This window comes from Myotis nattereri (assembly GCF_964212035.1).
Source record: "Myotis nattereri genome assembly, chromosome: 12".
Taxonomy (NCBI): domain Eukaryota; kingdom Metazoa; phylum Chordata; class Mammalia; order Chiroptera; family Vespertilionidae; genus Myotis; species Myotis nattereri.
This window is the reverse complement of record NC_138087.1, coordinates 68,384,170-68,405,827: the sequence shown is the minus strand read 5'-3', so window position 1 is coordinate 68,405,827 and position 21,658 is coordinate 68,384,170. Positions and strand designations below refer to the sequence as shown.

Here is a 21,658-nt window from a genome sequence, read left to right as displayed (position 1 = left end):
AACGCACGTGAAGGAGCAAAGGCAAGCAGGGAGGAGAGGGAAGAAAGGAGAGAAAGGGGGTTTGAGAATCTTACACCTCTGATCAGGAACCCAAGAGACAACAAATAACCAAAAGAGCATTGAAAGTAACAGGCAAATACCTTTTTCTTAAGTTCTTCTTGAGAAAAATGCTCCACTTGAAACCGATTGTGCTCTTCAAGGCAAATACTTAGATAAGATGTTTGATCACTATAAAATGAAAATGGTTCTTCTGCTAAAAAGAAAACAAAGTGGCGGGAGGAGAAAAAGAAAATCAGAAATAGATCCTTCCCAGATCAGTCCCAGTGCAATCCATCTCTGGCAGTTTGAATTGGGTGGGGGTGGGGACAGAGGGACAGAAGTACACATAGGAAGTCTAAGCTTTGGAGCAAAAGTAATTTTCTCTTCTTTCTCTACAGGCTGATGTCTCAAAGTGTGGTTTCATCATGGGCTGCAGAAGCTTTCACTGTAGCCAATTCTGAATTATAATTTGCATATCAAGTGTTGTGCCTGAGTGGCACAAGAAAATGGTGATTTCAGTTTAAAGGAGGGAATGATTCTGTTTAGGTGAGAATACAGGAAAATTAGATGTGACCTTCAAGGGGAGAACTCAAGGGAAACAAATGCCTAATGGATTTTTTACTGGCCCCAGAGCCTCCATGGTAGCGAACATACCCAGTGCAGAAAATGCCTGCTACGTCTTAGATAAGAGAGTCGAGTCACCTGCATAAGGGCCGCTTGCTCTGCAGCAGCCGTCTTCACCCAGTGTTCCGCAAGAATGTTTAAAACATGCAGTACCCGACTACGCAGTCAGGGCACTGACCTCCTTCCCCTTAGCTTGTCAAATAAAAAAATGACAACAGCCAACGCAACAATAGCCGTCCAGTGGTGTGAATAAACCAAAATTATACCCTTTTGTTGTTGTTGTTAGATCAGCAAAAAAATATATATTTTCGGTGTGCTGCAGAATGTTATAGTTAGTTTATGTGCCGTGAGATGAAAACGGCTGAAATTGCTGCTCTGCAGCAAAGGTCACATTCTGATAGGGAGGGAAGGCGCAGGGAAGGGGCAGGCTGTTTACTGAGTGAGGCACATCCACAGACATGACCTCATTTAACACACGGGGTAACAGCTGCTACACTTAATGCACTAGGAAGAGCTGCACTTCAAAGGAAGATGTCCTGGCTCACATCTGGGTAAACCAAGTCCCACTCCACCCCTGAGCCTCATTCCTTCATCTGTAAAATAAAGCCAATACCTACTCTACCTAACGGGATAATTGTCAGGATCAGGGATGAGAAGTTAATTGCCTGGCGCTGTGCCTTGTACATAGTAGTTGCTCAAGAAATGGTAAGCCCACCACTATTGCCAATTTATCCCACACATGCCAGGCTAGAGATACAGAAAGGGAGAAGATTCCAAGCCAGACGCTAAGGGGCTAAGGTTCTAGGAAGGGAGAGGGCCAAACATTCCTGTGAGAAGCACAGCAATACAAGAACCACGGGACCCTCATCTTGCAGCCCTCCCTAAATGAGTCCACTGTGGTCACGACAACGCAAAAAGCAGTGTTTGACTATGAAGCAGCAACCTCACCCTCACGTGTCTGTAGTCCGGGCTCTGCATGGGGTGCTGTGGGAGGCAGAGCCCGGACGTTCTGGGCCGCCAGGGCTGTTGTAAGGGGTATTGTAAGGTTCCAAGGTGACCTGGAATTATAAGTATCAAATGCTACAGAATCCAGGAGAGGCAGAGGGAAGCAGTCCTGCAGCAGAGCTCTGCAGGATTCACACATTTGCTGGGTCTTCCACTATGAAGACCGAAGCCAGACGGCTACAGACTGGGAGAGAAAACACTGTCACCACGAAAAAGGACCCACAGATGAAATCCTGTGGTGACTCATGTCCTACTGGAGTTTAGGACTCCCTTAGAGTCCAGTCCCAGTCCTCCAAGTGGAAAACCAGAGAGAAATAAATACAAGAGCGTGTACCTTCCCGCCTCCGTATTTCACTGATCTGCTCCTCCAGCGTCTTTTGCAGATTCCGATAGGTGAGCACATCCCGCTCCAGCTGCTTCCGCAGCGCAAGGATGCTGTTTAACTCAGCCTGCAGGTTGCTGACACTTGGTAAAATAAGACACAGAAATTAAAAAACAAACCTGTTTGTGCTTTACGATGCAAAACTCTGCCAGCCTTCCCTTTGATTTTTATGTCATTTGTGGTTGTTTCTGGTTATAAAAGTAAATATGTTTATTATAGGAAATTGAAAATATAAGACAAAAGAATAAAGAAAACAAAAATTACCATGATCCCACTACCAATTAACACTCGGCAGACTGTATTTCCTCCCAATCTTTTCCCCTGAGTATTACTACAAGGTTGAAATGGACATACAATGCTAAGTTGTGTGTTCCTCACTTAAATATTTCCCTACACATTTGGAAATTGTTTGCAAACGTCACTTTTTGGCTCTGTAGCATTAACTACTCCCCTATCGGTGCGCATCGGGATCCCTTCCAGGCTTTTGCTACAGATGGAAATAAGTGAAAATAGTTTAACTCTGCGGAATGTCTCTGCTGGGAAACGCCTGTGAGGGCTTGGGCATAAAAAGGGAGGCTCTCCGGAGCCCAGTGTCCCCTGGCCCCCAGACTTCAGAAGAGAGGAGACAAGAGAGAATGTTTGTGTGTCACTCCAAAAAGAGGTGGTATAGGGTAAGGGTGAGGGACAGGAAGGGAGAAAAATAAAGAACAAAGAAAGTCAACAAAAAGAGGGAGGGAAGGACCAATTTAAAGACCAACAGAACTCCACTGTGGTTGGTCAGCCCCGCCCAAATACATGGTGGAATGGGTTATCTTAGGAGGGGGAGCCAAGTATGACTCAGGGTCACTGTGACACAGTGCTAAGCTATATAAAGAGCAACCTGGAACTCAGAGGAGGCCATGAAAATGCACACCTCCCAGAACTGGCATTGACCTTGGGGAGGACTGTCCAACAGAATCCCTCTGATGGAAATGTTCGGTATCTGCACTATCTAATACAGCAGCCACGAGCTAAAAGCGCCTACAGAGCGTTTGAACTGTGACTAGCACACCAAAGAACTAAATGTCTAATTTTTTAAAATTTAAACTTAAATAGGCACATGGTTAGTGGCTCCTAATTGGGCCATGCACGTCCACAGGAAGGACTGTGAACTCCTACTGCTGTGCACACGGCAGGGGTCTGAACTGTTACCCCAGCTCCCAGAGGAACAGAGACCCCAGCCGAAATCGGAGTAACATAAACACGCTTCACTGAACTCGGTGCCTAAGCCTTGTTCCACACTCAGGTTAGTTTCTTAAGACAAGTTCCCAGCAGTGCAATGACAGTCAAACTATATGAACATTTCTCGAGACTACCAAAACACACTAACACGTCAGAAAGCCTCCTTTTCCGGACACCAAGTAATGTAGCACTCCCTACCAGCATCTGACCCATCGTTCCCGGAGAGTGTCCATCAGCACTTTGGAACCGTCTATGTGGCTTTTTCTAGGAAGAGAGCCCGTAAGCTTTCATCAGACTTTTCAAAAGGAGTCCACACCCCGAAACAGAAACAAGCTATTGCTCTAAGTATATGTGCTGCAGACTCAAGCCCCACTTCTCCTTCACAAATTTCTTTCAGCTCCATCCACCGGACTGCACACATAAATCAACATATATTGGAAGGAAAATAAACCATTATGTCTAATCTTCTATGCTCACTGCTTTGACGATGGCTCATTGTGAAGCCGTCTTCTTGCAAAGCCAGGGGCCCTACCAGCAACTTGTACCTACTTCCATTTCAAGACAATCATAATGACCAATTTGTCAGGCTGATGGAAAACCTTCCAGAGTGTCACAGCGCAGCACGCGCTTGGATACGGCTGGGCTGCAGACACATTTAACCAGGGAAAAAGAAAAAAGATTGTTTTAGCAAAGCTCGTGCGATTAGGGCTGGGAAAGCTAACTGCTTCGCTCCCTCTTCCATTCGCTGCTGCGCCCCTGTCTATTATTTATGTTTCCCCAACTCCAGAGTCTTTTCAAGGTGCAGGGATTTGGTGGAACAAAAGAAGCAAAGGAAGCAAAAGCCCTGTGCTTTCCTCTCTCTGGAACATGGTAGGGAAAGAGGCAGAAATGAGCAGTCAGAGAGCCAAGCACCAAAAGGCAAACCACCAACAGCTAGCTCCATGACCTCAGGCCTTAGTCCTAATTTCCTCCTCTGTAAAGCAGGGTGGTATCTTTCCTTCCAGATTGTCTTGAGGATTAAATGAGGTGTTATATGGGAAAGAACATAGCATAGTGCCCAACACATACTAAATACTCAACACATTATTTCCTTCCTTCCACATATCCTGAAAACTCCCCCAAAAAGATAACATTTGTAAGCCAAATGTCTGATTCTCATGAGTTACATCAGTGATTCCCATCTGGAAACAATCCTGGCACCCAGGGAACAAGTGGCAATATCTGCAACACTGACAGTTGTCACAACTGGGGCGTGGAAGGGAGCTACCGGCTTGTGGTGGAGAAAGTCAGAGCTGTTGCTAAATGAGACAATGCACAGCCCCTCCTAACAAAAAATTACCCAGCCTCAAATCCCAGTAGAGCCAAGCGTGAGAAAGCTAAGTCCGTTCTCAAGAGAGACGTCTCGGGAAGGGCAGAGGCTCGGGAGCCAGGGAGGTCTGAGCTCTGGTTGTTCCAAACTGTAGACGCCTGGACAATACCCTGACCACCTCCGAGAACTGACTTCCACTCCTTGCCCCATCTAGTCCCACCCCAGCCCCAACCAGGAAGCCATGGCAACCTTGTTCCACAGTATCTCTGCCCACTTCCTCTGCTTCTGTGCTGTTTTGAAATGAACCCCAGACATCATCCCTTTCACTTGTTACTATCTTGGTGCACAGAGAGATGATTTCTTACTATGAGAAATCACTGAGGCCACCCCTGTGTTTACAGATGGGCAAACAGTGGCTCAGGACAGGCCACTTGCCTGTGTACACAGAGCTAGGGCTACGACAAGACCTCTAGCCTGTAATCAACTCTCCTCACCATACTCCCAGGCACCAAATCATCCCAGCAATTCTGTAAAGACACAAGTCACTTGAGTGAGTTGTGGGGTTCTGTCACTCATCATCCACATGACTTTGGACAAGTCGCTTAACCGCTCCTGGAAATGCTTTATGGAAAACAGGAATAACAGTACTTACCTCACAGAACTGCTGTGAGGATCACTGGAGATAATATATAGAAGCACCTTCTAAATCTATAATAATGTATTATAAAAATCTGAGTGAAAATCCTAAATTTGTTGTCAAGAGTCAGACAATTCTTGCTAGAAAATAGGTATATCTGGCTTAAACAAGGCAGTCACCATCCAAGCACTTTGAGCTTCCTAGGCAAACTTTGCTGCCTCAGAAACAACCAGCACTTATTCAAATAAGTGCTCACACTCACATATATGTGATGTCCAAACAGAAACCCTTACCTGTCTGAGTCCTGCAGAGATTTTACCAGGTGGGCATAGATGTCCTGCTCTTTCTTTAAGACCTGAATCAGCTCTTCATAGTCTAATTGTTGCTTTTCCTGGAAATGACAATGGGTATCTGACATTAAGAGATGAATTTTAAAAGAGCACATCCTTACATTATGCAAACCTAGGTGGGTGCTTCTGGTTTCTAAATCCAAACAAAGGTGATCCCTAGTGCCGGGCTCTGGATCAGGCCACGGTCAGTGAGCACCACCTGCAGGAGGAGTGGGGAATGACCGGCCATCACTTCCCTCTGAATAAAGTGGAGCTGTGCTCCCAACACTAAATAGCTATCACAGAGAACCATCATAGTTACCCTATTTGCCCATCATCAAATAGCCATCCCTCAGAGCTTCTGGTTATTATTTTCACAACACTATAGAGAATGCCTTTCCACACTGCTCTTGTTCAAAAAAAAATTTGCTAAACCCAAACCTGGCAAGTATTAGGAATAAGGGACTTACATTCAAGTAGAAGAGGTCAAGTGAGTCGTGCTTTACAGGCAACCGAACAGAGTGATGCTACCAGTACAGAGACGTGACTGGAGCTCTGCACCTAGCAGCTACGTAACCCAGGTAACTAGTTAACAAACCTCTATGAGCTTTAGTTTCCTCATGTATGCACTGGGGATGTAATTTTATGAATTAGCCCTCACAAATGTGAATTTTTATTGATTTTTTTTTAGAGAGAGGAAGTGGGGGAGAGAGAGAGGGAGAAACATCGATTCATTGTTCCATTTATTTATGTATTCATTGGTTGATTCTTGTATTTGCTCTGACCAGGATCGAACCCACAACCTTTTCGTATCGAGACGACACTCTAACCAACTGAGTTACGCAGCCAGGACACTATGAATTTATTTTTAAGGTTCAAATTTTGTCTCTGCCTCTTACCAGTTCTGGGACCTAGGAGGTAATTTACTGAAGGCTTGGTATTCCATCTGTAAATGGTAGACAATAATCACCACCTCGTGGAGTTATAGAGCAGATAAAGTTAAATGTGTACTATAAGGGATCCCAAGAGAAATGGCCAATGCCAGTATTGGGGCAAGAAAATCAAGAACAATACAATTTTGTAATGCCAGGAAAGATGGAATTGCTTAAATAATGATGCAGTGTGTTTCCAGAAGGACAAGGGAGCCAGTTTGAAAAGGCCACGTCTGGCTCTGGCCTGTATGGCTCAGTTGGTTGGGTGTCATCCCGTGCACTGAAACGTTGCCAGTTCAATTCCTGGTCAGGGCACATGCTGGGTTGTGAGCTTGATCCCTGTGGATGGCATGCAGGAGACAGCCAAACAATGCTTCGACATTTCTCTCTCTCTTTCCCCTCTCCCTTCCTCTCTCTCTCTCTAAAAAAACAAACAAACAAAACAAAAAAATCAGGCACTCCTCCTCCTGGAGCATGCCTGTGCCTTTTCCTTTGCCTTTGCCTTCCCCTTCCTCTTCTCCCTCCTGCCCCCTCACACTCCCTGCCCCAGCATGTTACCATTATGTTCCTCACGCCTAAGCGCCAAGGGCCCTTCCTTTACCTCCATAACTTTTTCCTAAGGCCATTTCTTCTAGGAATTACTTCTTCTACCTCTGTGATTTGTCAAAAAAATGTTCTCTTAAAGTTAAAAAGAAATCAATAAAAAAATGTTTTTAAGAAAAGGCCAACTCTGGAATAATTTGAGCATCAAAATAAATAACAGTAGTAACATTATAACCTACTGAATAAAATATGAATTCTTGAGTCCATATTGATATGAATAAATGAATAAATGGGAAGAAGAGTGCGCTTTTCTGTAAAGTAGAACAACAACTAACAAATGTAGAAGGAATGATGGAATTAGGAAACTCACCATTTGCCAACCATCGTGGGAATTAATAATTCAGCCAAGAAACATAAAAGGAAACTAGTGGGTGAAAGTTTAAAGATCAAGGTATTTACATAAATTCAGAACACCCTCCCACACACACACACACAAACACAAATACTTAATTACGAATGAAAATAACTATAGCTGAGACACCTGGCAGGCACCATCTTCATAAAGTTATCAAAGTCAGCGTGGCCAGTAATGGGACAAATTGAAATCATGTGCCATCGGACAGGACACAATGAGAACACAGCATCGCACCTGTGATATTCCTGCCCAAGAGGCCTAGCCACCTGCTTATGGGTCTGAGGGCTCCTTGTGAGCAGCACAGTGCCTGGCACAGATCAAACGCTGCCACAATACGTGCGGACCTGATGACTAAATAACTACGAGGCAACACAGGGACCCACATGAATCTTAGGAGCATAGAGTCTTATGGATATTTTGCATAATGGAGTCGGAGTGAGTCAATATCTTCCTAGAAGCAAAATGTTCACCCTTGTTAAATAAATGAACTCTTTGGAGCCATTTGAGCCATTTCATCAATCACCTATTCCCTTGTGTTGAATCATGCCCCATTAGAAAGAGCTAACAAACCAATGGGTCTCCTTGGCATAGAGGCAGAGGGGTGCCAGGAGGTCGGTAAGGAGAGGCACCTCTGAGCAGGAGCAACCTCCACACTGTCCCTCCAAACAAGAAACAACCCAGACAGGAGGCCACTCATCCCACAGGAGACACGATCACCATGCATCTACTGTGTCTGATCTGCAGTTTGTTCTCTGCAGCCCAAGAATACCACCCAGCCAGCTCACCACCATCCCCTTGGCCCATCTGAGAACTGTCCCTAAAACACAGGGACGAGAGAGGGAAGACCCCTCTCTCCTCTGCGAGCTAGACCCTGGGTCCTCACGAAACTAGTATCATTCTCTCCAGAGATTCAGAAATGTGAACTGAAACACCATCAGTCTGGGAGTTGCTGGGTGTGACTCATGTCAAAGACAGTCCTAACCCTGGCCAGTGTTGCTCACTAGTTAGAGCATCGGCCTACAGACTGGAGGGTCGAGGGTTAGATTCTCAGTCACAGGTGGGTGTGTGGGAGTGCAGGAGGCAACCAACTGATATGACTCTCTCACATTGATGTTTCTCTCTCTCTCTCTCTCTCTCTCTCTCTCTCTCTCTCTCTCTTTCTCTCTCTCTCCCTTCCTTCCTTCCCTTCCTTCCACTCTCTCTAAAAATCAATGGAAAAAAATATCCTCAAGTGAGGATTAACAAAAACAAAACAAAATAAATAAATAAAAAGACAGAGCCCTAGGATGAAGCTTCTGCTGTCCATGGGGCTGGTGCAGGTTCTCTCTCCCCAGGCATGGCTGCTGGACTCTCCCCTGGCATCTGCGACACCCTCCTATGCTACCAGTAAACACTCCAGTTCACTGCTATTTTGCTCAAACTACTCAATGTTGTATATTATGCTTCTGGCAACCAAAAGAACCTTAACTAATACACTACATTATTTCTAATCCTCTCGGGAAATTAGCATGGAATTCTCCATTTTACAGATTAGGAAGGTGAGTTCCAGAGAGATTAAGAGACCTGACCCAAGTCCTAGAGCTAATAAGTAGCAGAACTGACATTCCAACACCAAAGATGGGCATTTTCTACTCTGCCCCAGCTTCCTTAACGACATGAAGGAAACACATGCAATGTGTTGACCACAATCTGAAGAGATAGTAACAAGAGGACTTAATGGCTCACTTCTTGATAATGAGGGCGATTTAGTGGCCTGGTAGATGGGTGGTGTCTCTCTTAGTAGCTATGACACAGTCCTGCAATAAAGATATTTAATACTCAGGAACTTCAGCAACGATGTTCCAAACATGTCAACAGCCAGGGTCTAAAAAGCTCTGGCTGCTGCAAGTTTAATATGGTCAGTGGTTTTACTCTCTGTTCTTCAATTCCCTGAGCATCCAGCATTCATTCTCAGGATCACACAATAATTAGAAGGGAAACAGACTGCCCAGAGTAAATGGGGACATCATTACAGCCTCAAGTTCTTTGTAGAAATGGGAAGAGGATAAAACCTAAATTAACACAAAATGGCCAAGGGCATAGCAGAAGAAATCCACATTTTCTACAAATAAAGAACTGCAATCTGAAAAGTATACCTTTGGGAGCGGGGGCAGAGGGAGGGGGACTATAGCCTCTAACAGTCGGGATTTCTTAAACTGACACCTTGAAATTTACAATTCCTAAATGATAACTTATAAATCCTTATCCACAATTTGCAATTAGTCTTGCAGAACAGAATTAAAACCTTTGCTAAAATACTTAGGCATTTTGCACAGTAATTTAAACATCAGGTTCTAAATATAAGGGAAATGCCCATGAAGTGACTTTTTACTTGTGGTTATATGAAAGTACAAACACCACTCAGACCAAAAAAAACTAAACACAGAGAGGTGCAGATCATCCAACTCAGACTGTTCACTAGATTCATGAACATGTTATTCAACATTTACAAACTTTTTACATGACTAAAACATGATGCAAAATAGCAAAATTTAACTAAATGTGTCCATCTAGAACACCTGATGGGGTGCTATCTTGTTTCAAAATAGACTGTACCTTAGACAGGTTAGAGTGTATCCTAATACCCAACTAAATTTGGTCAAAATAAAATAACTATACATAGGTTAGAATCACAAAATGTCAGTCCTGTGAGGTTTAATTATCGAACTTACCCAACGAAGTGACATAGCCAAGAGAGGAATCCAGGCCTGCAGACTTCTGGCCTGGCTCTAGCTCCTCACTAGTCTATGCTAACACTCTTATTCCAAAGACACAGAAAAATGCAAACCCATAAATGGTCAAAGTTAAGAAAGAGCTCCCACTGTTCAGCCAATGATGCCCTCTGGACCGATCTGATACTGAGCTGATACTTAGTGCAATGGCTAGTACTGATGCTAAAATACTGAAGTACTTCTACACCCGTTGTAAAATAACCCCTGATCCATCCACCCCAACTAGCCCAGCTGTCCTGGCCCCTCCCTGTAGACTCCTAGGAACCTCTTCAAGACCCAATAACTATAGTGGTGGTCCCTGGCACACAAGCAGGTCTCCAGGACCCTGCTCCAGCCCTACTGCCTGAGTTTATTCCCATAGCTGGGCCCGTGCTGCACCAGTTAATTATTTTGAGAATCACCCTTTGCAAAACCACACATCATGATCAGAGCCATTCATCAGAGAACTAATTTGTGTAAGAGTCTGTCCTAAATGCATGAACTTAATTAAAGTCAGCTTTCAAAACTTGAACTCCTTTCCTTTCCCATTTCTGGCTGCCAAGTTGCATTTCATTCAAGCTGGGGTCAGAACAATATCTACGCATCTCTCACAAAGCAACAGAGTCATTCATTCACTCAACAAGCACTTACTGAGCCAACCACTGGGCTAGATGTTGGGGCTCAACACGAGTGTCAGTTCTCTACCTCCGAGGTGCCTGCCCACGGTGCACAGGGGCTCGAGTGAGGGGAAAGCAGAAAGGTGGATCCTGTAATGTCAGCACAAGAACTAAGTGCTAGGATGGGTGGGCGTGCACAGTGCTGTGCACCAGAAAGGAAGAGAGACATCACTACTAAGCGGGTTCAGGGGAGGGGCCACAGAGAAGGTGACACTAGAGGGCCATTACAGAGGTTCAGGAGTCACCAGGTGAACAAGGAAGAAAAAGGCATTCCAGGAGATGGAACAATGCGTGCAAAGATGGCGTCTTCAGGAACCTGCAAGAAGTTGGCTGTTGTTAGTGATGATAAGGAATGAAAGAAAATGGGACTGGAAGATAACTTGGGACCAGATAAGGAAGGGCTGCTGTGCCCTTTTTCATGTGCGTTTGAACAGGAAAATGTTCTTAACACCTGAAATTACCTAGTTCTTGAGAGGTGAACCCTACAGAGCAAACATGAGGTTCATGTTTTAAGGAGCCGCGATTTCTGTTTCCTGTGCAGTGCAAACACTAATGTTCGGCTGCGGAATACTAATCTAAATTACACAGACTCACGGCCCCTCCTCTTACCTGTTGTAAGCTCAACTATCAGCAAAAAGGAATCTGAGGCTTCCTAGATCAAAGGAATTACCAAACATGTGTCAGAAAATATGAATTCGCATGTGAACGTCCCACTTCAGGCACGCTCACCTCCGAGAAGATGCTTCTGCTGCCTGGTGACTGTTGAGAGGAGCACTTTTCTGTTATTAAGTCTTCACTCCTGAATTTGAGATCCTCCGCAGTCATTAAATAACGATTTTGCTGTACTGCTTCTGAATCTTTGCCACCGAATTTCTAAAGAAACAAAACGAATCATAAGGAAGTTTTCATCAAAAAATACATTAAGAGATTATCCCCTGCTCTTTAAGGAAAGATACTTTTTTTCTTCACAATGTCCTCTAAGGAACTTCCATCATCCCCAAATACTGGCAATTACAAAACTGTAATGCACCCCATTTGTGTGTGATTACAGCTGGAAGAGCAGATGCCAGCATGGTGGTGGTCATTACAAACCTTCCTTCTGGCACCACTGAGACAGCCTCCCAGCAGGTGCGGAGAGCAAAGCCCAGGCTCTGGTCCATGGGGCTGGGTTCCAATCCTGAGTCCCCCTGACCAGTGTGACCTCCGGGTCTGTTTCCCATCCCACGGGGTTACTGCAGTGATTAGGGAGATTATGTAAATCACAACCACCAAAGGGCAGTGTCTCTTGAAATATTACAAATTTGATAAAACTTGAACCATCCATATCTGTGGGGAGATTTGACTTCCAGGAAGAAAAAGGCAAGACTGCAAACACTGCTCTGGGATCTGGTCACACATGTAAAGCTCCTTCATGCTGATACACAATGCAGTTTCCCCTGCCCGACCCCTGCAGAAGAGGTGACAAGCAACAACACGGCAGAACTGGAGACCATTTCTCTGGTCTTGTGCCCAAGTTCAAGCATGGGATCTAGACCTACCTACTTAACACCTGGTAACCCCTGAACTAGGTTTCTGCACTCTGCCAGAAATTCAGGGCAAGAACCACATCATATTCCTTAGCCTATCAGAATTAATTCATCATGTCAAGCTTGTCAGAAAAATTAGGTGAACACACACCAAAAAGCAGCAGAGACAAATTTCTGTAAAAACCCATTGACCTGTAACAGGAAAAACTAGGAATCAAATAGCCAACACTGAATTTCTAGAATTTTCATCATACTGTTGTGCTTGTTACATGTTTATCTTTATTATTGTAAAGTCCAATTATACATATACTAGAGGGCGGGTGCACGGATTCATGCATGGGTGGGGTCCCTCAGCCTGGCCTGCACCCTCTCGCAATCCGGGACCCCTCAGGGGATGTCGGACTGCCGGTTTCGGCCCCATCCCCAAGGGATGTAGCAGTGCCGAAGCAGTGGTGGCTGCCTGGGAGGAGCCTGAGCAGGGGCTGGGCACCGTGTTTCTTCTGCTCATCCCAGCCCTGCTGCGCTTGCCACCGCGCCGCACGGTAGCGCTGCCACTGAGGCACGAGAGGCTCCTGCCACCACAGCTGCCAGCGGTGAACCCGGCTTCTGGCTGAGTGGCACTCCTGCTGTGGGAGCGCACTGACCACTAGGGGGCAGCTCTTGCATTGAGCATCTGCCCCCTGGTGGTCAGTGCACATCATAGCAACCCGTCAACCGGTCAAGTGGTCAACCTGTCCTAATGGTCACTTAGGCTTTTATATATATATAGATATTAATAGTACTGTAAAGCTTAAATAGAAAACAGTCACCTCCACCTCTCCACTTCTCAGCTCTTAGTCCCAATCCCAGAAAAAAACAACTATCACAGAAGTCTTAAAATTTAGCTCTTATATCATCAGCTCCCCCCACACACTTTTCCTAATAGTTATATCACAATTTTAGTAAATCAATATTCCACATTTACATTACTATGGCCAAAATACTGTTGATGCTCAGCCATACATACTAAGTTCCATGATTACATTTCCTTTCCTTTTCAGTTCTTTACTTTTCTTGGAATGAGTAACAACTGCTTTGTTCTGTTTGTCTACTTAGTTCATAAAACTAAACCATGTACTTAATGTTAAGTTACCTCCAAACTCTCTAAACAGTGGTTCTCAACCTTCCTAATGCCGCGACCCTTTTGTACAGTTCCTCATGTGTGGTGACCCCCAATTTCATTGTTACAAATTGAACATAATTAAAGAATAGTGATTAATCACAAAAAAAAATATGTAATTACATATGTGTTTTCTGATGGTCTTAGGCGACCCCTGTGAAAGGGTCGGTCGACCCCCAAAGGGGTCGTGACCCACAGGTTGAGAACCTCTGCTCTGAAAGAACTTAAAAATTCCTCTAGATGTAGTCAGATACTCCAGATAAGTGATATTCCATTTCAATTTCTTTGAGAAATTCTAACTTAAGCTCCCTCAACAGCTCAAATCTGGGCTCCCTACATCTCAGCCATCCACCTGGGGCTTCACATCCCAGGTGAATTCCTTACTTTCTGGATTCCATGCTTCCTTTTGGTTACTTCCTCATTTAAAATCATCCTCTAGACGTCTCCTGCAAGGAGTCCATGGGAGGCAAATGATTTCAGACACCAAACATCTGGAAATGCCTTTACTCTGCCCTCACTCTTGCTAATAGCTCTGTGAGCACAGAATGCTGGACTGGAAAATCACGCTCCTGCTCTGAACTGGACGGTATGACTCATTGGCAGAGCGTTAGCCCGAGGACTGAAGGGTTGTGGGTTTGATTCCTGGTCAATGGTGCATACCTCAGCTGCAGGTTCAACTGCCCCACGTGGGAGGCAACCAATCAATGTGTCTCTCTCACGTCAATGTCTCTCTCTCTCTCTCTCCTCCCTCCTCCTTCCCTTCCACTCTCTCTAAAAATCAATGGGAAAAATACATCCTCGGGTGATGATTAAAAAAAGGAAAGGTAAAAAGAAATAACTCTTCCTCAACAATCTGAAAATACTGCTCTCCCATCTTCTGGCTTCGTGTTCCAGCTGAGAATTCTGTCATTTTGAAGACTTTGTATGTCACCCATATTTTCCTCTCTCTGGAAGTTTTTTGGATGCTCGCTTTACCCTCGCTTTGTGTTCTGAAATTTCACAAAGATATGCCTTGAGCTGCAGGTCTTTATCATCCATTGTGCTAGAAACAGAGCAGGCCCATTCAATGCACAGCTATCTGTCCTTCCATTTTGGAAATTTTCCATTACTTTGAAAATTTCTTCCCTCTGCTTTACCTGTTTGTTCTTTCTGGAACTTCTTAATCATATACTGGAGCTCTTCAATCAAGGCTCCAATTTCCTCTTTTCTCTCCCATTTTCTGCAAAACTTGCTCTTTATCTTCCAACTTTTCTAATTCTTGTATTAAACTTTTTATATTTATACCAATTTCCAATAGGTTGCCCTTCTTTTCCAAATATCTTTACCAGAGCCTGATCTCATTTATTACCTAAACACGTTAGCGCTGAGTTTGTCATGCTGTCTAGTTTTCTTCCCGTCCTGCACTGTTTCTATCTCCTCTATGTAGATCTGTTCTGTCTGTCTGGTCTTGGTCTTTCCTCTGAGACACTTCTCTCCTGTTTGATGAACGCCAGCCTCCAAGCACGTTTCAATGTAAACGTGCTCAGAAGTTCTGAGCGTGGAAAGACCCATCGCTGGCAGCCTTACGATGGGGACTCAGCTATTCTATCAGCACCTTTCCATGTTTCCCCTTTCAGAGGAACCCACATCTGGGTACACACACGTCCGCTTCCTCCACTCTGCTTTCAGATGCACTCAGCTCCCCAGAAAGTAAAGCTCCCATTTCCAATTAGTGAAGAAAACAGGTCATCGAACTGCCCAGTGTTCCAGCCCCTGCCCTGCTTACTAAGACACCGGTACTTGCACTGCCTGCTGAGCCTTTCTGGGCTCTATAGGGTAAGCCAGCTTGCTTCTTCTTAGCTTTTCATCCCAAAGCATGTAGCAGCAATGTGGAGAAAGCGGAAGTCCACGTAGTTACCACCTGCCCATTCATTTATCATCCAGACAGCGACCTGTTGTTGCATACTCCCCTCCTCCTAGGCCTGTGGGTTTATACCTTTTTACCCCTCCACTGCCATGTTAATGAGGTTCAGCAGGAAGCAGAGTTAAATACCTGTCCATGTTGGATCCATCATGGTCCCTGTTAAGTCTGAGCTGAATCAAACATGATCAAACAAGAAGGGTCTTCCAAGACAAAAAGGAGCAGTTAGAGGAAAGTACGGTAGAGTGAAAGGGCATGGCACGATGGGGAACAGCAAGTTCCTGCGGAAGACCTACTCAGGGAAGCAGTGGGGCACCAGAGCAAAGCAGGTCAGGGCCAGAATCGGATCTGCCACTTACTAGTCATGTGACCCACGATAAGTTCCTTCCCTTTGCTGAGCTTCCATTTCTCCAAACTTACCTCCCTGGTGCCTGAGGCCCAAATGATAGAAAGTTCCAAAGTGCTCTGATATATAGCAATGAAGGCTATAATCATTTTTACCAAACGTGTTTTTCTATGAATGTTCATGCAAAAGAGTTTAAAGAAACCTACGCCAAGTCGAAATCTAAATACAAAAGAAAAAAGTTTCGATACCTGAGGCAACAAGTCCTTGTCCTTTTGATTGGTACTTTCTGTTAGACGGCTGATCACCTGCTCTTGACTGTGTAATTTTCTATTACTTTCACTCAAAAGACTCTTATAATGGTTCTCCACTGCTTTCTCTCTTTCATTCACTTCGTTGCGTAATTTCTCAACTTCATTTCTAAGGTCCTGCCAGAAGGAAAAGAAAAAATTGAAATTTACTTGACAAAAATAAGCAAACCAGTAGATGTATTTAACAAAAATGTATACTTCCTTTTCATTTAAAGTCTTACAAAATCCAACTTTAATAATAACCTGAAATTTGGAAAAAGCACAGATGTTATATTATTTATAGCAGTGGTTCTCAACCGTCCTAATGCCGCGATCCTTTAATACAGTTCCTCATGTTGTGGTGACCCCCAATTTCATTGTTACAAATTGAACATAATTAAAGCATAGTGATTAATCACAAAAACAATATGTAATTATATATGTGTTTTCCGATGGTCTTAGGTGACCCCTGTGAAAGGGTCATTCAGCCCCCAAAGGGGTCGCGACCCACAGGTTGAGAACCGCTGATTTATAGTACTGCAAAACCGGAAACTAAATATCTACCAGTAGGGAATTATAAAAAAAGTTATGGTATGAAAAAATGCAATTATGAATAAAAGCAAACCAGGCTAGCCTGGCCAGTGTGGTACAATGGTTGGGCATCGACCCGTGGGTCGGGGCACATGGCCGGATTGTGGGCTCAATCCCCAGGAGGGGGGTGCAGGAGGCAGCCGACCAATGATTCTCTCTCATCATTGATGTTTCTATCTCTCTCTCTCCCTCTCTGAAATCAATAAAAATATTTTAAAATATATTTTTAATATAGAATAAATAAATAAAAATTTAAAAAAGAAAACCAGGATACTATGTACTGTGATGCTAATTGTTTTCTAACTGTTCACACAAAATGGCTCTAAGGGAACACATCAAAATAATAACAGCATACCTAAGCAGAGGAATTAAGGGTAATTTTCAATTTTTCTCAGTTTCTAAAATCTCTTATATAAGTCTGTATTACTTTCATAATCAGAAAAAAAAACTGTCTTAAATCATGACATTTACATGGAAATGCTCATGTTTTGACATTAAAAACAGGAAACTGTATATAGTGATTGTAACTACCTCAAAATATGTACTATTTGTAATATTGAAGCCCTATTCATAACAGCAAAAGGTGGAAACAACCCAAGTGTCCACCAATAGAGGAATAAACTCTCATAAATGCTCACAGGAGAGGACTCTGACGCTATCAAGGACAATGAGTGATTACTCCATAAATATACTGCCCTGAAGTAATCTTTAGAATATATTGCTGCAAGGGAGAAGGGCAAAAGGGACAGACCCCAGGAGAAAAAAGAAGTATGTACAGCTTATTAACATTTATTTAACCATAAAACAAATTAAATGGCTGTCTACAAGGAAAAAGAAAAAAGTGGAAGGGACAGAAATTAAAAGTAGAACTCATTTTATCGATGTTACATTGAAACCATTTAAATATTTAGGTAATTATTTTTTAAATAAAATTAAAATTCCCTAAAACTGAAAGCAGAGCAAAAACAAAGAATCTGTGTATCAAGTTGATTGGTTAACCAAACAGAAAGAAATGATTTCAATAACTTTAAAGCAGAGTAATTTGTGCATCCCTAATGGGATATTTTTCTAAGGACAAAAGGAACTGCTGCAAAAAAAATCTTAAACTGTTTGTAGTACAATGTCATAAAAAATAATATTGGTATTGTTATTCTGAAACTGTGTGTATATTTATTAAATAAGTAATTATTAATGTCATAAAAACCAAGACTTTAAGCCTGAGAAAAAATACAAATACAAAAGAAGTTAAAATATGTAAGTCTAAATTTGAATTGGAAACATCAATATAAACTTATATTTTCTATTATTTCCTTCCTTTACTGAAAAAGCCAAGAATCATTACCATCCCTAGCATCCAGACTGGAGTCTCTAAGTACCATTTCCCACCAAAAAGAATAAGGTTCTTTAGAGCAATGGTTCTCAAAGTGTAGTCCCTAGAGCAGCATTATCAGCACCACCTGGAAACGGCAAAAGCAAATTACCGGGCCCCATCCAGACCTATTAAATCAGAAATTCTGCAGGTAGGTCAGGTCCATCCATCTGTGTTTTAATAATCCCTCCAAGTGGTTCTGATGAACACTAAAGCTTGCCTTATGGGGAGGGATGACTCCAGACCCAGGGCAGCAACATTCAACGTGAGCCCAAACATCTTCTCATGTCAGAAAGGAAGGAAGCTAACAAAGTCTCAATGATCATGTCTAAAGAACTCGGGGCCTGGCCAGAGTAGCTCAGTTAGTTGAGCATCATCCTGTGCCACCGAAAGGTTGCTGGTTCCATTCCCAGTCAGGGCACGTACCTGGGTTTTGAGTTTGGTCCCTAGTCGGGACACATACAAAAGGCAACCAACCCATGTTAGCTCTCGCATCAATGTCTCTCTCTCTCTCTCTCCCCCTCCTTCCTCTCCCTAAGCATGTCCTCAGGTGAGGATATGAAAAAAAAAGGAGTCAACTTGAATAAGCTTTTCCACTATCCAAGGATAGGACAATTAGAACATCGAGGATAACAACAATAAAAATACATTAAAATTTTTAAAAATCTGAGCTCATAATACTATTAAAACAAAAACAAAAAACGATCACTATAATAGACAGAATAATGTCCCCCCAAATTATATGTTCACATCCTAATTCCCAAAATCTGTGAATATGCTAAATTACCTGATGAAAGTTGCAGATGGAATTAAGTTTACTAATCAGCTGACCTTAAAATAGATCAACCAGGAGAGTCCTATATAATTACAAAGATCCTTAAAAGTGAAAGAAGGAAGCACAAAAAGACATCAGCAGTCACTGCTGGCTGTGAAGACGGAAGTGAACCCAGGGCCTACATATGCTGGCAGCCTCCAAAAGCTGGGAAAGGCGAGGAAATGGACTGTCCCAGAGCCTTCAGGAGTGCAGCCTTGCTGACACCATGAACTCAGCCTGGTCAGACCCATTTCAGACTTCTGAACTCCAAAGCTATCAAACAAATCTGTGTTAAGCCACCAAGGCCATGGTAATTTGTTACCACCGCAATGGAAACTAATACAGTTAACTGCCTTTGCAGAATTCTAGTGAATTTTTTATTTTGTCTTTCCATACGAACTGTACCCCAGGGTAACTAAATAGATGATGAAAAATGAGTTTTTCTTTATAGAAGTATATAGCTGTAAATGAATAAGGAATGAAAATATTAAATTATTACCATTTTGCAAATGGTCATTCATAGTAACATCACAAAAACAGGAAGTACCAAATATTATGCATCACCTATTGGAAGTACAAATGACCACCTATAATGTATATCTTGCCAAAATTTTAAACCTGAATTTGACAATGCATCTTATCTAACTACTAATTTACTAGAGAGTCAGCAGAGAAACAAGTTAAATGCCATTACAAAATTACAATAAGCAAAATCCAGAATGGAAAACTGTAAATAACTACCCAACTTATTCAACAAATAAATTATATGGGGGGAGAGGGGGAGAGGGAGAAGCTGTGGATTAAATAATTAATAAAGTTAGGGAAGGTTAATGTGAACACATGAGTTCATACATGATTCCACAGGGCTCATTCAAGCCTACCCTAACTTTGTTTTCTCTCTCTCTCTCTCCATCTCTCTCCCTCTCCCTTCCTCTCTCTAAAATCAATAAAACATAAAAATAAAATGATGGGGCAAGGCCCTGGCCAGTGTGGCTCAGTTGGGTGGGCATCGTTCCGAGCATCAAAACGTTGCTGGTTCAATTCCTGGTCAGGGTACATGCCTGAGTTGTGGGCTTGATTTCTGGTGAGGGGTGTGCAGGAGGCAGGTGGATGATGTTTTGCTCTCACATCGATTTTCTCTCTCTCTCTCTCTCTCTCTCTCTCTCTCTCTCTCTCTCTCTCCCCCCCCACCCCTCCTCTAAAAATCAATAAAATATTTTTTAAAATCTTCATTACTAGTAAGAGCAAAAGCCCCCTATCATTAATTAGCTCTCATTAAATAAATAGATAGATAGATAGATAGATAGATAGATAAATCATGTTAAAAGGCACAGGAATCAATTTGAAGGAGCTCCCAATGGTCAAATCTGGGACAGTGTGAGCAACAAAATCAATCATGATATCAATGACTTACAACCTATACACTAAAACAAATGTCCATTAGTCCATATTGACATAAACAAATAACTACATCCTATATAATAAAAGCCTAATATGCTAAGTGTCCGGTCCCCTGGTCATTCGTTCAACCAATCAAAACGTAATATGCTAATGATATGCTAAGGCCACTCAACAATCGCTATGATGTGCTCTGACCAACAGGAGGCCAACAGTTGACTGGTCACCCAGTCACTATGACGTGCACTGACCACCAGGGGGCAGACAGTCAACAGGGCAACCAGCTGCTATGACGTGCACAGACCACCAGGGAGCAGATGCTCCGACTGGTAGGTTAGTTTGCTGCTGGAGTCTGGCCGATCAGGATCGGGACTGAATGAGATGGGCCTTATACGCCCTGGAGCCCTCCCACAGTCCCTCCCTGGCTGGCCAACCTCCCGCGTCCCTCCCTGGCCTCAATTGTGCACCATTGGTGGGGTCCCTCGGGCTGGCCTGCGCTCTCTCGAAATCCGGGACCCCTCGGGGGATGTCAGAGAGCCAGTTTTGGCCCAATCCCACAAGCCAGGATGAGAGACCCCACTGGTGCACAAAGTCCTCTAGTAATAAATAAATGCAAGAGAATGGACAGAATTACAACTACTAAGTATAGAAGAAATCATGAAAATTAAAAACTACCATTAGTCAAACATCACAGTAATAACTGTAGCAAGTATCCTCAATAGATACTAAGATTCTTAAAAGTATGATGTGAAACAAGATATTTACAAAATCTCAAAGTACCTCCCCATAAAATAGTAACTTTACTGTGGAGAAACTCAGGAGCCCTCCTCCCACCTTAACCAACTAGCCTCACCAGTAATAAGGCAGACTGCCATTATGCACCTCCAGATATGACACTCTGATGAGTGCACAACACATCTGTGCTATTACCAAAAATGTATACCCTCAATGTAATCATGAGAAACATCAGACAAGCCCAAATTAATGAACATTTACAAAATAAGTGACCAGTGAGACATGATACTTAAAGGTAATGTGGACCCTGGATTGAATCCTGGACCAGAAAGAGAGCATTAATAGGAAACCTGGCAAAATTCAAATAGTCTATAAGTAATAGTATTTTTTAATTACTAATTTCCTGGTTCTGATAAGTGTACTTCAGTGATAACACGGCAACATTAGGAGAAGCTGGGTGAAGGTAATATGAAAACTCTGTATTATTTTAATACTAGAGGCCCGGTGCACAAAAATTCATGCACTCGGGAGGGTCCCTCAGCCAAGCCTGTGCCCTCTCACAGTCTGCGACCCCTTGGGGAATGACCACCTGCTGCTTAGGCCTGCTTTCCAGGGGATTGGGCCTAAGCTGGCAGTCAGACATCCCTCTAGCAGCCCGGCAGCCCTCGGA

General features: G+C 43.3%; 1 protein-coding gene across 1 annotated transcript in view; it reads right to left on the bottom strand.

Moving 5' to 3' along the window:
- CDK5RAP2 (CDK5 regulatory subunit associated protein 2) overlaps window positions 1-21,658 on the bottom strand; it is a 153,939-nt gene that overhangs the window by 66,864 nt on the left and 65,417 nt on the right. Inside the window, exons 13-17 of the mRNA XM_081103379.1 lie at window positions 16,043-16,219; window positions 11,593-11,736; window positions 5,511-5,608; window positions 2,003-2,133; window positions 141-253 (exon numbers count right to left, since the gene is read on the bottom strand). Of these exons, the coding sequence (XP_080959505.1) occupies window positions 141-253; window positions 2,003-2,133; window positions 5,511-5,608; window positions 11,593-11,736; window positions 16,043-16,219 (663 nt within the window). The remainder of the gene's footprint in view (window positions 1-140; window positions 254-2,002; window positions 2,134-5,510; window positions 5,609-11,592; window positions 11,737-16,042; window positions 16,220-21,658) is intronic.